The sequence below is a fragment of the Antrostomus carolinensis genome, unplaced genomic scaffold, assembly GCF_000700745.2.
Source record: "Antrostomus carolinensis isolate BGI_N321 unplaced genomic scaffold, ASM70074v2 scaffold10590, whole genome shotgun sequence".
NCBI lineage: Eukaryota > Metazoa > Chordata > Aves > Caprimulgiformes > Caprimulgidae > Antrostomus > Antrostomus carolinensis.
In genome coordinates, this window is record NW_010286452.1 from 14,835 (window position 1) to 30,357 (window position 15,523).

Consider the following 15,523-nt stretch of genomic DNA (forward strand, 5'->3'; position numbering starts at 1 on the left):
CAGAGACCTTCTTGACGTTACAGTCTTTGGAGCTGAAGTGACGAGCAGAAGAGTATCTCGTGTTACCATGAAACTGGTGTCTCGTGTTTCTGTCCCTCAGTTAGTTTTGACAGAAGAGCAAACGCCTGTGACTGTTCTCTGCTCCTCTGACCCTAGCTAAGATGACTTTTCTCCATTCAAACAACTCGTGAGTAAAAGCTGCTATTTGTTGTCTCTATTTTCAGGTTCCTTGTCAAAAGCTACACCCAAGTTAGTTCTGGGCAGCAGGTTACTGGCATGGTGTCCTACCTTAACGAGCTCTCCAGGCAACGCATTCAGCCACAGCACGTGGCTGCCAGGACTGTGACTGTGTGGATCAATGATCCAGGCAGCTTGGTAGAGGCCTACAAAGCACGTGCTGCCCGGTGAGTTCATGCTTATTAGACTGAGCCAAGCACCAATAAAATTGTGTGTCTTGGGAGATGGTAGCGATGTGCTGCTGACATTGTTCATGTTGGATTCTCAAGATGTGGTTTGCAAAGCTTTGCTCTGTGGGTTGCTTTCAAGAAGTGACACACTTGACTAGGCTGGGCCATTGTTAAGTGCTTTGAGGTTACGAGAGGCTACACGCAGCCTGTGCATAGCCCAGTTACTCTGTTCCATTTTGAAATATGAAATATCTTCTTATTTAAATGTCAAGTATATTTGAGCGTACGAATACCAACATTGTTCAAACTGCTCAGATATCTATCTGGAGAGAAGCAATCCTGATAGTGAAGCCTGTTGTGAAGGAAGTGTGAGAGTAGAACAGGTACTGGCATGTGAGTAAGTATTCAGGCACTACCTGTGTGCTGTCAAATGTTGTTTTACCCCTGTGTAGCCATGTTCTAGCTGCAGCAGTGACAATAGGGGTTTTAGAGTCACAGCTGCTCACTCCAGGCCATGTATTCAGTTGTGGCACTCGACTCTGAGTTCATCTGATGTGTTAGATTGAAGTTCATATGAATTCAGTGCATATAATCTTGTTAATGTGGAGTTACTGCTTAGCCTGTTTTTCTTCCTTTTATAAAACAGGCTTGTAGAAGCTGCAGCAAAGAATTTGCAAGCTGAACTGAACCACAGAAAGAGCAAGGAGGATGCCTGGAACAGAACTTCTGTTGATCTGGTGCGAGCATCTGAGGTCAGTGATGTGCCTGGTAAAGGAAATAACGCTTGAGTTTCTCCTCTCTTCATGAACCTGACTCACCTTCCTTTCATTTCTCATAGGCACACTGTCACTATGTGATAGTGAAGCTTTTCACAGCGAAGCTGTCTGAGATCAGTAATGCAGCTGTCCGTGCCGTCATGACTGAGCTGTGTCTCCTGTATGCACTGTATGGGATCAGTAAGAACACAGGGGATTTCTTGCAGGTTGGTGTCTTTCTCCAGCACTTTCAATCTCTGGAGCCAGAGGAATTGTTTGCAGAAGTTTGCTTTAAATGCAAAGTTGCACAAATGCTTAGGCGTAAGGTCTTGACTGTTGATTTCCAGAAGGCCATTAGCAGTGCAGGTCTGATGGAAGGCTCCTGTTAGGTTTCCCCTGTGATCTTGCAGAAGCAGAGTTGGATGATAAATGGTAACATGGTACCTGTCTAGGTCAGCTTAAAATGTTTACCAGTTGGTGACCAGGGCTTGTATGTTAAAAACCAAGCAATGAATAAAGGAGATGCAAAGTTAGACATGCTCTGAGCATGTATGCATTTGTAAATCCGTGTATAAAACTGGGATATTGTACTCTAAATCTTAGCCCATCCTTCATTGAATGGGTTTAAATTGTCAGGCATCGCATTTCTTCTCTTAATTCTTTCAGTTTGAGAATGTATTTGTGCAGCAGTGTTTTATTTTGTCTTCAGGCAGATTTTGTGTTCCCATTTTCCTCTTTGCCGCTTACAAAGAAATTCCCTGAAACTGGGAAGAATTTAATATACACAGATGCACATTCTTTCGGGAAACCTGCTACTGAAGTTAACATACAGGCACTCTAAAGAATGAGTCTCCCATCCAAGATGAAATAGCTAGGCAGTATGGTGGGCTATGCCAGGCATCTCCTTTTGCTTGCGCGCTCTGGCAAATTGCCAATTCGATTATTTAGCAGTTCCTAAAACACTAATTTGTTGGGGGGTTTTTGTTTTGTTTTGCTTTTTAACTGCTGCATTTTTGTTTGGGGGAAGGCTGACCTATGTTAGACCAGGTTCTTGTGACTTGCACACTCCTCCTTACAATCTCTTTTTCCCCAAGGCGGGTATTCTGACTGATGCCCAAATTACTCAAGTGAACCAGCGTGTGAAAGAGCTCCTGGCTGTAATTCGTCCCAACGCGGTAGCGCTGGTCGACGCCTTTGACTTTCATGACCTTCATCTTGGATCTGTGCTTGGCCGATACGATGGCAATGTCTATGAGAACATGTTTGAGTGGGCAAAGAAATCCCCACTGAACAAAACAGAGGTAAAGAAACTTGATTTCTTCATTTTTAGGTCACGTCCAGAGAAATAACCCAATTTAAGGTTTTTTAATTTTGATCTGGTGATCTCAGCACATAACTGATGAAGGGGGGAGAAGAGTCACTAGTGGTAATGGACCAAAATGAGCAACCTACTTCTGCTTTGCTTTCAGTATAGTTTCTTCAGTTACTCTCCCATATGTGCCTCACATTCATCCCTGTGGGATACTTCTGAGTTTCTCAGTTGAGGGAGAAAATCATACTCTCCCTGGAGAAACAATGGAATAATCTCATTGAATTTAAAAGAAATTATCACTTTCTGTTAATTCTGCTTAGTGACAGTAGCTGTGAGAGCCTTACCTGTTTTCTGGCAAACCTTTCAGTGCCTTCAGGCAGTAGTAGTAATTGGAGAAGAAAATAAATTGCTCTCTTATGGTACTCTAGTGTTGGATGTTGTATGTCTGCCCTAAGGCTGTAGCTACAACTGAGCTAATAAAAGAAACGGAGCTGGGAAGAGTCAGTGTCCCTCTTCCATCAGCCAAAGCAGAGCTGGAAATCCTGGCTCAGTGGCCTTTCCTGCCTCTTGGATTGGGACAGTCTCCTATGATGGGCTGCCAGAGACTGCGCTTGTAGTTAGATCCCACCAGAACTTGCTCAATTTTTTATGCTTCTGAAGTCAGTGGGGCTTAGGAGCTTCATTACAGTTCCCTTAGGAGACCTCTGCCAGTTCTCTTTGAATTAAAATGCAGCATAATTGTCTGTATGGATATCAGGTGTCTTCCATTCTTTTTTCTTACAAGAAAGGTAGTGGGGAAGCAATTTGTTTTGGCTTCTATTCTCATCCTTTGTGTCACCTACTCAAATACAGGGCTTAGATGATAGGCACTCAAATGCAGGACTTGGATGGCTGTTCTTAAATCCACAAAGTGCCTCTGATTCAGATTTCCTTAGTATCAAAACACAGTGCAAGATGTAAAGAGCTAAAACTGTTTTAAAGCTCAGGCCTGACCTTGTTGTCTTGTCCTCTCACAGGTTCATGAGTCTTTCCACAAACACCTGAAGCCGATGCAAGCCAAGCTGTGAAGCCTGCTGGTTTTTTAAAATGCTCACTTTTCCTGAACTGAAAACTGGGTGTGAGGATGTTTGCATCCTTTCTTCAGGCACCTCAATCAAACCTTTCAAATCCTGGTAGCTGTAGGACAGTGAATAATTGTAGCCTTTCTTTCCACTGCTATAAATCAAGGAGGTGTTTGGGGAAAGCGCGTAGAGATTGATGCCTGTTTTTTAAAGTGCAATTATAATGGTAAAATTAACCTTTTAAAAATCTGGGAAAGCTTTATGGATTCATACAAGGATTGCTTTTGTGAAGCTGCTAACTAGAGAGAAGTTACTGTCAACTGGAAAGGTAGCAGGATTTTACTACTAAGTAGTTAACAGCCCTCAGGCAATAGTTTCTAATGAGCAGTTGTGCCCTCCCCCAAAATGCATCCCTGTCTTGATTTTATTTTTTAAGATTAGCAGCACCTCTCTCCTGTGTTTGGCAAATATTTATGCTGTCTAAACCCTCCTGCATAATTTTGTGCACGTGAATCTGCATGTGGCACTGCTTTTGTGATGTAGCTGGGAAGTAAATACCCATCCTTCTCGGGAGCTCTGCTTCATTCACCTTTCCAGAAGCCATCTTCATGTTTTCCAGTGCATCCTTCTTTCACTGCCCTGCAGAAACTCCTTTTTCCTGTGTGCCATCTCCAGTGCTGGCACCTTGCTCTTTGTTAATAGGAAGTCAAAAGGAGAATGTAGTGATGCTGCTCTGAGGGGGAAAAAAAAAGCAGGTAGTAATAATCAGTGAGGTGCTGATAATAGATGTTCTGCCCTTCTTTTAACTGTTAGTATTTTCGTAGCACTATCTCAAAGCACTTTACAAATGTTAATTACGGTGTTTTGATGTGAAAAACCACATGTAGTGGTAGAAACTGCAAATTTGACCTGGAATAAAGAAGCCAGTATTTGAGGGCAGAAATCAGTTGACCGAGGTCCTTGGGTCTTCAGATTGTTCTGGAATGTTCTTCTGGTTTTTAAAGGCATTCTTCAAGAAAACAACAATCCCAAGTGAAGTGTCCAGATTGGTGGTTTGTCTGTTTGTTTGTTTGTTTGTTTCTTACCCATGCATTTCCAAGGAGCTTTCTCTGATTTGCTTAATTTAGTGTTTTTTATATTGACTTGGGACTTGCAGCGTGCTGTCTGGATTTAACAGATGAGAGATTTAGCTTTTAACAGAACCTCCTGATGCCCAGTGAAATCAGTGCAACTACAACTAAGCAAATTCTTTGCTGTTTTTCAACACCAATAACTCTGTCCAGTAACAATAACACCTCTTTACAACAGATAAGAGCAACTTTGAGCTAAAATGGTAAAAAGTTTCAGCACACACCAAAATCCTGCAGTTCTGAGGCAACATCAGAGAAGCTGGTTCTCTGACAACTTTGGTATCTGTTGAAGTCTCTTAATTTTGGATTGCTTTCCGAAGAGGAGTTTTTCCTGGCATTAACACAGTGTTTGGCTCCACATGCAGTAGCTGAACAGAAAGAAATGTTTAACTTTAAATAAAATAATCAAATTTGCTTTTTGGCTGCTGAATCTTTGAGGTTGAATGGAAGCAGTGCTGTTCAGGACACCAGAGGAGGCAAAGGGCTTTGCCTCCTGTTGATTCAGCAGAGCAGACTGCTGACCTGGGGAGGGATGGTGGAGGAGCAGGTTCTAAATCTGTTTAATGAGAACTGTACTAGCTGCCTGTATGTACAGATTTAATAAATGACCAAAATGTGGTTTTGGACGAAATGTCTTTCTTTGATGCGTTGCCTTCAGTGGTGTCATTTGAAGTGGTGGCTGAAGTAGAATGAAGTATTCACTAGGCCTTAAATGAGTTGGATTTTGGTCTTATTTCTAGTCTGGCCTTTCTGGCTTTGCTCTTTGTCCACAGCAAAGATTTAATGATAGTGTTTGGCAGCAGAAGCTTTAATTCATGGAAGGGATTTCTTTAAAATTGTTTCCCCATAGGTTTGGGGGGTTTTTTGTTTGGTTTGGGGTTGGTTTTTTTTGAGCGCAGAACGTGGTGCTGCTAAACCCTGGAATTGTGTCACAGGTCCTTTCTAGAGGATGATTTTTTCAGCAGACTCCCTGCAGAGGACATGGAAGCTGCAGAAGTGAGCCCAAATTTTGGGAGAGAGCTTGGGTATCCTGAGGGCTGGGGCTGAGCCAGGCCAGGCTTGTCCCTGGTGTCATCCCATCCAAGTCAGGAGTGGGATATGAACCCTGAAGTCTGGCTGAAGAGGTGAACCCTCTCTGGCATCCCTGTGGGGTGGGGAAGCTGGGATGGGGGAGTGGGTGGATGGTGGGAGAAGGGCTTCCAGTTGCCCTGGATGAGATGGAGCAAAGCCAAGGAAGCATGTTGTGCTGCAGCCCAGCCTTCCTGGGTGCGCTCTGGATCAAGTGGTGTTGGAAGAACCTTACCTAAGGCAATGGCCTGGATGTTCCTGACACATCTCCCAGAGGCAGCAGGATCTCAGCAAAGAAAGCAAGGCACAGGGGGTTTCCAGTGAGGGGGAGTTGGTCGTGTATTCTTCTGTTCCATAAAATGAGGAAAACCAGGGGCTGGAACGTGGTGAGGAGTTTCCCAAGCTTGCTCGTCTGTCTGAGTCTCCTCTCCCTGCCACACAGGAATCCGTTGCCTCTGATGCAGACCCACAAGCTCTGCTGCAGAGCCTGGAGGTAAGTGCACAAATACCCCCTGTCTCAGCCCCACCTGCGCTGCAGCCACGGCTTCCAGCACCAGCCTCCAAAGGGAGAAACCCTGCTGAGGCATTAGCAGTGCTCACCCTGCTCCCGTCCTCATTGTCTCGCTCTCCAGGACATGGATGACATGGAAACTGATCTCCTGGGAATATTGAAACCCAGTTGTAGGCCAGGGAAGACAACTGTGAAAGGTCCTGGGAAGTGTGAGTCCTCAGGAGGAGCAGTAAAAACCACAGGGAAGCTGCTGGCTCCTGAGAAAGGTAAAAAGGAGACTCTGTTTTTCTTTTTGTAGCCTGGTTCTAAATGAGCAGGGGGTATTTGCTTCCAGGATAGGGAGCAAAAAGTGGATTTGTTCCCTAAAATCCTTTTCCTGGTCCCTTTTGGGGCTGTCCAAGACAAAGCATTTTCCTGGCCACGTGTTCTCCCTTGGGAGATCCCTGGTCCAGCCTCTTGTCGTGGTGTGGTAACATCACTAACATTGAGCAGTGACAATGGCCACGCTGCTGCCTCCCACCAAACACCATTTGGCTGTTCCCTGGTGCAGGTTGAAGACCAAGGATCTGCCACGTCTGTGGGGAAGGAGAACCAGAGGGGTTGCATTTAAGACACACCAGTCCCCAAACTGCATGGGGCTGCAAGGAAACTGTGTGTCACAATATATGGGGCTGCCACCAGAAAAGTGACCTTCAGCCAGGGCAGGAGAGGGGCATCTCCACAGCACCTTGTCTCTCAGAGCTCTGGCCTCTCTTTCTTTCTAGGAGAGTCTGTACCTGTGGTGGAGAAGAAGCCACTCTCATCCCCCCCTGATTCCCAACAATGCAAGAACTTTAACTTTGAAGGTAGGATGTCACTTCACTTCAGCACGGAGATGCCTGGGGGCAGCTGAGGACTCTGCCCTCGCTCTTTGCCCAGAGCTTGCCTCTGCCGTTAACCAAAGGCTTGGCTGGTTAAAGAGATACAGGGTCCTTCACCCCTACAATGCTGGTGCAAATCTGATCCTTCAGAGGACGGGCTGGCAGATGGTTCCTGGGGGCATTCACATTGTGCTTTGTTTTTGAATGACTGTCTGTGACACTTGAGAGCCCTTGTGTCAGGGGGGATTCTGTCCAACTCCCAAAGAGGGTGGGCAGTTTCCTGGCACAGCTGAGATCTGTGTCACAGTCTGTGCTTCAACCAAGATCAACATCTACTAGAATCATTAACGGGCTTTAGGTGATTTAGGTGGGTTTTCTTCTCCTCTTTTTCTTTGTCTAAACAGGGTTCAAGGGCTAAAGCACTCAAATTTTGAGTTACTTTCTTCTAGCAGAAAGATAATGTGGGAAAACTGAACAGAAATGCAATTGTCTTGAACGTTTGAAGTTCAGGGAGACCCAGGGGTATCCCAGGTTCCTGCAGAACCTGTATTCATGGCTTTGGGCAGCTACTGTCTCCTGTTGCCATGTGCACATGGTGGGGGTAGTGCTTGGCTTAGTGCAGAACTGTTTTTCTCAGTCACACTGATACTGTTTGGTTTTGTTATTATTCTCCTTTCCCGCCCCTACGGGGTCACTCCCAGATTTAGAGGATCCTTTGGCAGGGCTTTTAGCTGATGAGGAGCAGGATGCTCCAACAGGCAGCTCTGAGAAAAATACAGAACAGAGCAAAGAGAAAGATAAGCAGGGCTGCTTGATGCATCCTCTTTGTGAAATTAATCAACAGCCAGGATTAGTTTGTGTGAGGTCCTAACAAGTTTTCTGGGTCAGGATTCGGGTGGCTGAGAGCACCATGGCTCGACATCAAACCACAGCTGGGGCACCTCTGGATGGGGTTACCTATGGTGGTTGTGTTACAGGCACTCGTGCCTCTCATTCCTGCAGCAGGGATGCTACTGGGTCTGATAGTCCCCTAAAATTGCCTTTCACCCCAATAAATCCATTCTGGACACAAGTAGCAGCTGGTGGGTCAGGGCAAGGTCTAAGGTGCATTGTTACAGCAGGGACTTTGGGCAAAGGCAGGCAGGAATTATCTGATTGGAAACCTGCAAAGCTAAAAAAGCTGCTGCTGTTACCCAGAGCTGGAAACCCCAGTGGCAGTGACACCCAGCAGTGTCCCATCGGCGGATGCGTGGCCACAGAGCGGGCAGTAGTGCGTTACAACTTTGTCTGTGACTTTGTAAATGGTCCTGAGAGATAAGAGCAGGCAGGGCTGCTTTGATCCCTTGTTAATTAAAAAAAGAGGCACCTGCACCCCAGACACCCCTGCACACAGTCCTTCCTCACATCCTGGAGTAAGGTTAAAGCTGAATGTTGGAACTTTTAATCACTACTTACTCTAGCTTCACACTGACAGAACTAGAACTAATCTGCTTCTCCCTGGAAAAACTAAACAGGGTACTAAATGCAAGTACCCTTGCTTTTAAGAGCAAACTCTCTAACTTGTCCTTCCAAAGGAAACTTGAACCACTGATGTTCTTTTAAAGATCTACATGTTCTTTGTGAGCTTTCCACTCCAGTACTTTCTGGCTAATGGTGTTAGTGTGGCTCCTCAACTCTGGCAATACGAACCAGCACAGGCATAGAGGAGGCTTAGCATTCAACTGTTCCTCTAAGACAACGTCACTAAAGCACACTGACTTCATCCCACTTCCTTTGTGTGGAGCTCAACCTTATCTCAGCCTTGCTCAGAAGGTAGAAAGTAGTTTAAAAACTTTATTGGTGATCATAAAAGTGCTGTAGAGATCCCAGCAGCTACACTTCTTGACATGTCAAAATGACAGCCACACACATCATCTTCCTGTTACAGCAACTCTTGGGGATTTTCATCATCTTAGCCAGAGAGAACTGCAGTGCTATTTGCTGTAAGCCTACAAGAAATGGCTCTTGCTGTACTGGAAGGAAGCCATCTGAAGTCTGGATTTCAGTCTGTCTGCTTCTAGTTCTTGAAAAAAGGTGTCATCATCACTTTGCATTATTGCTGCTTGCAGTTGCTGTATTTCCATTTCCATCCTTGACCTCAATTCTCTTTTTGTTTTCTGTAGCATCTAAAGAAAATACAGACATTAGCCACAGCACATTTAAAAAAAAAAAAAAAGACATTTACACAAAATTAAACACACTTACTTGTGCCTGTGCTTTCTCTCTGGCTTGGATTTCTTGGCGTTCTTGAGATAAAGCTTCTGCTAGCATGGAAAACTAAGCAGAACATGTATATGAGTTGAACCAGTTAAAGGAAGAAAAGATTTCTAGTGTAAAAAATATTAACTGTCTTTCATGCAGATGGAGCTTTACCTGATCTTTGTAATAGTTCTCCATAGACTCCAACTCATTTTCATGCTCTCTCCTTTGCTCAGCACGCTTCTCTTGAGCATACAGTTTAAGGTCCTTCAGCCTTTGCTTCTGAATTTCTAAGCCTTCTTCAAATAAGTTTTTAAATATCTGCCAGCAATTAAAAAAAAGCAAATCTAAAACTTTCCCAGAAACTTCCAAATATACATTGACATTTTTCAGCTGCTTTGCCTCCTGTGATCACATGAAGTTGAGTCATTGCCCGTGAAAAAGTACAGTTGTATCTCTAGTAATGGCACAGATACAGCTGAGCTGTATTGGTGTTACTCATTGAGCTGAAATCCTGACAGATAAAATAAATTGTTCATGTCAGTTTAGTCACATGACTAAGAAAGGGGCTAGAACAGCAAATGTACAGTACATTTATAAAATTACTTCAGACAACCAGCCAGTGCAAGCCAGGGTCTTTGAACACGTGCTGTGATTTACAGCACATCCTGCATTCTGTCATCTAACTTCAGATTTCCAGCAGCAGGAAATCCAGCCTGCACTCAGGCTTTCCATTGATACAAAAGAACATTTACCAGCTACAGTGCTGTGCAGCCTGAGGCAAACAGATCTCAAATCACTACGAGTGGATTATGCACTAGATTTCTAGTCTTTTATTTTTAAAAGGTACAAGAGTAGACAGACAATTCTCAAAGTGTAGTAACTCTACTTGCTTTCCTTAGCTCTGGTGTCCAGCCCGAGTTAGAGAAGTATCTGTCAAAAAGTCCACTTTGTTTAACAAACATAACTGAATAACCAAAGTGTCTTTTTGATCAGTTTCCTTAACTGAAGGATTGTTTTCTTGGATAGTAACTATAGGAACAAGTTCTTAATCCTACTCTTTCTGAAAACTCATTTCCCCAATTTCTCACGTTACCAGCCCTGTTTTTCCACACTGATACTTCACCCTTTCTCTCCTTCTCTTAACCCTGTAAAGTGTCTTTTCTTGTTTTACAGTGGTTTGTCCTGAACTGTATCAGTGTTTCCAAAGAAGGAACCTCTTCATCTGTGGCCTTGACTGACCAACCATTTAATCCTGGTTCCTGTGCTCTGTTCACTTAACTTGTTCTCTGTCTACTTCTACCATTATTTGAACTACTGGACTACGAGTCCTGAGCACTGGGGGCCAAACAAAAAAGAATTCCACACTTGCAGAGCAAGACACCTTGTACTCACCCTTTCCTCCCGTGTCCTAGCCCGCATCATCTTGGCACGCAGCTGAACCCGGTAATCTTCATAATATTTCCTGGCTCGAGCAATTTGCTGGCGTTTCTCTCTCACTTTATTCTGAGCCCATTTCTGTCGCCAGATACGTTGCTTAAATTCTTGCTAAATAGAGAACAGTAATTGTAAGACCACCAAGCTTCCACTAGACACTGCTGCAGGCAAAGCTTTGTTAATTGTTGCTACATAAACAAGGTCTTTTACTAAGGACCTTCTCCCTACCCCGATGTTCCCTGTGAACAATTAATTCTATCCTAACCAAACCCAGGACAGTAACAAACACCCTGCAAAGAACATACCAGTCTCTTGTTATGGTCTTGATCTCTTTTAATAATTGCAACAAGAAGCTCATGCTTCTTCAGGGCTTGTTGAACCTGGAGGTTTAAAAAAAGCTAATTAGTTCCATGCTTCTGCAGGCCAGGCAGGTGTGTGTAGGAGTTTTAAACATTGCCCCTCTGCTATATTTTGTTTTTTATGTTGAGAGTTACCATGCATAAGTTATTATCCCTGCTGATATTTAGAAGGTAAGAATAAGAATGCTCACTTCATTTTGGAGTTTTGGTTTAGTTCTGACAGAAGTTGCCTTAAGTTGTTCAGCATGTGCAAGCTGCTGCTGCCACATTTTATTCATAGTATGGTGGGAAATATGCAGGTGGGGAAACTCTTCCAGGAGCTGAAATAGGAGGTCATCATCTCTTACTTTCACTACAAGGTAAAGACAGATGTAAGCAATAAATTCCTGGAGATTACATTTAGTGGTAAATTCTTCCAGACAGTGTCAGACTAAGTTATGAAATATTTTAGCTTGAACACTAGATACAACTACCATGCTGTTGTTATGACAAGCTGAACCCAGCAGGACATAACATCACTCAGTACAGCAGCAGAGAAAGCAATCCCATGGTTTTGTTGTTGGTGTGGTTTTTTTCTGCTGAAGGATTGGCTTTTATAGCTCAGGTGTTATTTCCCTCCCACCACCACATCTGAATAAGGTAGATATCCCCTTCTTTCTTCAAATGGTTCTGACCATCACTAATCAGCGATTTCTTTATCTGTCTCTGTCTCTCACTGGCTGCAGAAACTTAAAATAATGCTAATACAGCAGTGGTAGTGGCAGATTCAGGTCAAGTAAACAGGTGGAAAATAAACTGGTTTGCGACCAGCTCATCCCTGTTACATCTTTGATCTTTCTGGCAGGAAAAGATGATGAGGAGTCGACACAAATGGGTATTAACCAAGTATATGCCCTTTAAATACTGGAGAAAAAAAATAAGGCAGTGTACCTGAACAGCATTTAGATACATAGGGGATGACACCATACATACTATGTATACCATACATAAGTATGGTATAAACACACAATGCATTTTACCAAAACAGAGCCTGTTATTTCCAAGTTGGCTGTTCTTGGAGCATCACTTGCTCCACAAAACTAGTGGCAGTGTTAACACCGCTGTGGCAGGGTCTTGAAGGGAAGATGACAGACTCTGCTCTACTAGCTGGCTCAGCATCAGCCCACTCAAGCTGAAGGCCCAATTTTAAATGTGATACATGCTCAGGGGGGAAAAAAAAAAAGAGAGAAGAAGAAAGGAAAAAAAAAAAGACAACTGAGCTGAGACTACAAGAGAGCAAGCCATCAGAGTAGCAGTAATGGAAACAAGCCTTGAAAATAACCCAGAGGATTTTAAGGAGGTAGCAAATGGCCACAGTTTTGATCGTGCGTTGGTGGTTTATATTTATGTAAAGCACTATCTTCCCTAACAAAAATCTAGAAGTATAGAGCTCATAAGACAGGGAAAGTGCTACAGCTGACTGGTATATGTTGGACTGATGCCTTTATTCTTGGAGTTCAACACATGCTTTCAAAAGATAACCAATTTTCCACCAAGTATAGTTTTGCAGTTCTTACTTGGAGCTGCTTTCTTTGGCTTCCCAGTCCCTCGTTTTGGAATCCACTGGCTGTATTTGGCATTCCGAGGTGTGGGTTTTCTAGGATAAACTTTCACTAGCTGAGGCATTTTTGGAGGTTCTTTAAAGATGTTTTCTTTGTATTCTTGTTCCTTAGGAGCAGATGTAAAACAGATGGAGAACAGGTATGAGAAAGGAAAGACTGACAGATCACATAGTTTGGATATCAGAACTTAAATGTCTTTGAAACTTTAGAATGAAAATTCAGACATGTTGAATTGGATTCTCCAGAAGGTCAGAATTTACCAAATGCAGGTCAGGGTTCAAATAAAGATTAAATCTCACCAATGCTTAACCTGCTCTTTTGCAGCACTTAACACAACTGCAGCAGCCTATGGACCAGTTCTGCAAAGGTTGTGAAAAGGGCCGTTGGTATGAGAGAGCTTTTCAGTTTAGGTTCTTTGCTGTTCCACTAGTATTTTAAAAAGTAGCAAAAACCTCTTTGCCATATTCATAACGTTAGAGAATCATCCTTGCACAAACCCAACTTTTAGAGCAGTTAAAGACTATGACAATATTAAGCAGATTGCCTACAATCTATGAGGGATCCAACTTTATTACCCTAGCTGTTGCAGATGTGTGTGTCAAGTGCCCATCTGTGGAGAAGTTTAGGCCAATCTATGGAAGGTCACTTAGCTACCTGCTCACTTAGCTTAATTTTTTTTAAATCTGAGTGTCTTGAAATTACGACTTCATGTCAAAAGCATGGTGGTTGTTACCCATAAGAATAGGTATTACTCTTAATACACAGAAGTGCTGAAACTTGTCTCTTGGGTCTACCTGGCCTCACAAAAAGCTGTCCTTCTCTTTACTGCTTTAGTAGTAGACAGTGCTGTAACTATGACACTGGAAGTGAAGGAGTTTTTGTACCCAAAAGACATATATAGATATATAAGATAGATATAAAGGACATATAAAGATATATCCAGACACATATCCAGTGTCTGGATATATCATCAAGACAAACTTAAAACAGCAAACAAAATACAACAAACAATCACCGTAGTGCATCACATACCAATTCCTTGATGACTCCTCTGAGCTTGGAAAGTCTTAGCCTTTCCCTAGCTTCATAAATTCTTAGTTCATCTTCATAAGCTTTAGCGACCATCTAGAAAATAAAAATAAGATGACTTTTCAGAGAAAATAATCAGTTCATATGACCACCTCATTAACTGGTTTGGTGTATGGGTCAAAGTAGCTTCAGCTTCAGCTTTTTTTCTTCAGCTTTAAACTCTCTTTTTTTGCAAAATTTGGCATGTAAGTCTCTTCCTCAGCAGTCTACAGATACAACAGTACGAAATTACTAAATTACACCAGATGCCCTCATCAAATAAGAGCATTCAGTTTTAATAATTTTAGTATAATTCTTGGTAAGAGTGACCCATAAATCTAACCTAGAAATTACCTTTGATTTTTTTGTTCTTTCATCCCTTTCTTTTTGTAGCTGGCTGTGTATTTTCCTTATTTGCCCTGTTCCACTACTGCAAAGTTTCTCTTCCAACTTAGAAAAGAGTTGATGCTGAGATGAGGGTGAGGCTGGAGAAAGGGATCGTGGCCTGCTTGGGTACTTTAGGTGTGGTGTGTCTGTAAGGAAAGATAATTCATTGAGTATCTAACTTGAAACAAACAAAAAAAAATCTCCAGACAAACATAAAGAAAAAAATCCCCCCAAAACCCATACAGCATAAGAGTCAAAAAGTTTAACACAAACTAAATCATAAAAGGATAAAGCCCAAATCACAATTTTTGGGGTGTATGTAATAGCAAAGATATGAGCAGATATTCAAGATGGGAAAGGAAAAAGCAGCAAAGACAACTGAAGGTAGCTCAAGGTGAGAGACCATCTGTACACCAGGTGGTCCATCTTGCAATATAATGTGCATGTGGATTAGATAAAGCTATATGGTAAATTTTATAGCCTGGTGTGCATATAGGGTGGTTATTTAATCACATTGCCACCAACACATACGCTGCACAATGTTTCTGAGATGTACATGCTGCGTTCAGCACAGAACCTGCAGTGAAGGATATTGTGACTAGGTCCTCATTTCACTGTCATAGTCCTATCAGTGAGCTTGTTCTGTCCCTCCCTGTGCTTTCTGTATGTGTTTTACTGCAGCTGTGTTTGCTTTGTATTTACAGTAAAGTTCTACCATAGCTACTTAAGTGTTAAATGGGAACTGTAATTGTAATTAATTGTAATTCTGTTAGTGTTGCTCAAGTGTGGATCTATGACAAAATATAAATGAAGTAACAATACAAAATTTAGTAACCAACTATGAATAGTTCCATGTATCACCTTTACATGAGAAGGATTTTTATATATATATATTCCTTCTCATCCAAATATTTAATTGCCATAAGAATTGTTACCTCGTTCAGCTTTCCTTCGGCGATAATCCATGACACTGTCACTGTGCTGAGACAGGTTGTCTTCATCTGTCAACTCTTCTTCTCTGGTATGCCCATCTAAAGCTCTCTTTAACATCTGTTGGATAGATTTGGGGGGGGTGGGGAGCAGGTTCAATAGTTCATTCAAAATGTAGAACTGTCTAAAGTCAGGTGTTAGTTGCAGTTATCTTTTTCATCAATATTAAATTTATATTCTTGTTCTCTCCGCTATCATTACTAAGGCAAGATTGCTCAGATACAACAAAGAATAGATTTCACTTACTAAATCTAGTTCATTTAACCTGCGAGAGAGTTTTTCTGACACTTTATGAAGCTCTTGCTCAGATAGCTTTTCCTTTGTTGTTCTGAGGGAAAG

At 42.5% G+C, this 15,523-nt stretch overlaps 2 protein-coding genes across 2 annotated transcripts in view; one reads left to right on the forward strand and one right to left on the reverse strand.

Moving 5' to 3' along the window:
- ACOX1 (acyl-CoA oxidase 1) overlaps window positions 1-4,041 on the forward strand; it is a gene marked incomplete at its 5' end in the record, with an annotated part of 18,043 nt that extends 14,002 nt beyond the window's left edge. The window contains 5 exon segments of the mRNA XM_029085607.1: window positions 49-404; window positions 1,054-1,159; window positions 1,246-1,389; window positions 2,257-2,463; window positions 3,491-4,041. Coding sequence (XP_028941440.1) covers window positions 49-404; window positions 1,054-1,159; window positions 1,246-1,389; window positions 2,257-2,463; window positions 3,491-3,541 — 864 coding nt within the window.
- Window positions 4,042-9,092: 5,051 nt separating this feature from the next.
- The window catches only part of CEP95 (centrosomal protein 95), a 16,121-nt gene continuing 9,690 nt past the window's right edge, over window positions 9,093-15,523 (reverse strand). The window contains exons 12-22 of the mRNA XM_029085633.1: window positions 15,431-15,523; window positions 15,130-15,244; window positions 14,162-14,340; window positions 13,772-13,864; window positions 12,695-12,845; window positions 11,330-11,490; window positions 11,085-11,159; window positions 10,738-10,890; window positions 9,517-9,663; window positions 9,349-9,420; window positions 9,093-9,269 (exon numbers count right to left, since the gene is read on the reverse strand). The exon at window positions 15,431-15,523 is cut by the window's right edge and continues 37 nt beyond it. Coding sequence (XP_028941466.1) covers window positions 9,093-9,269; window positions 9,349-9,420; window positions 9,517-9,663; window positions 10,738-10,890; window positions 11,085-11,159; window positions 11,330-11,490; window positions 12,695-12,845; window positions 13,772-13,864; window positions 14,162-14,340; window positions 15,130-15,244; window positions 15,431-15,523 — 1,416 coding nt within the window. The remainder of the gene's footprint in view (window positions 9,270-9,348; window positions 9,421-9,516; window positions 9,664-10,737; window positions 10,891-11,084; window positions 11,160-11,329; window positions 11,491-12,694; window positions 12,846-13,771; window positions 13,865-14,161; window positions 14,341-15,129; window positions 15,245-15,430) is intronic.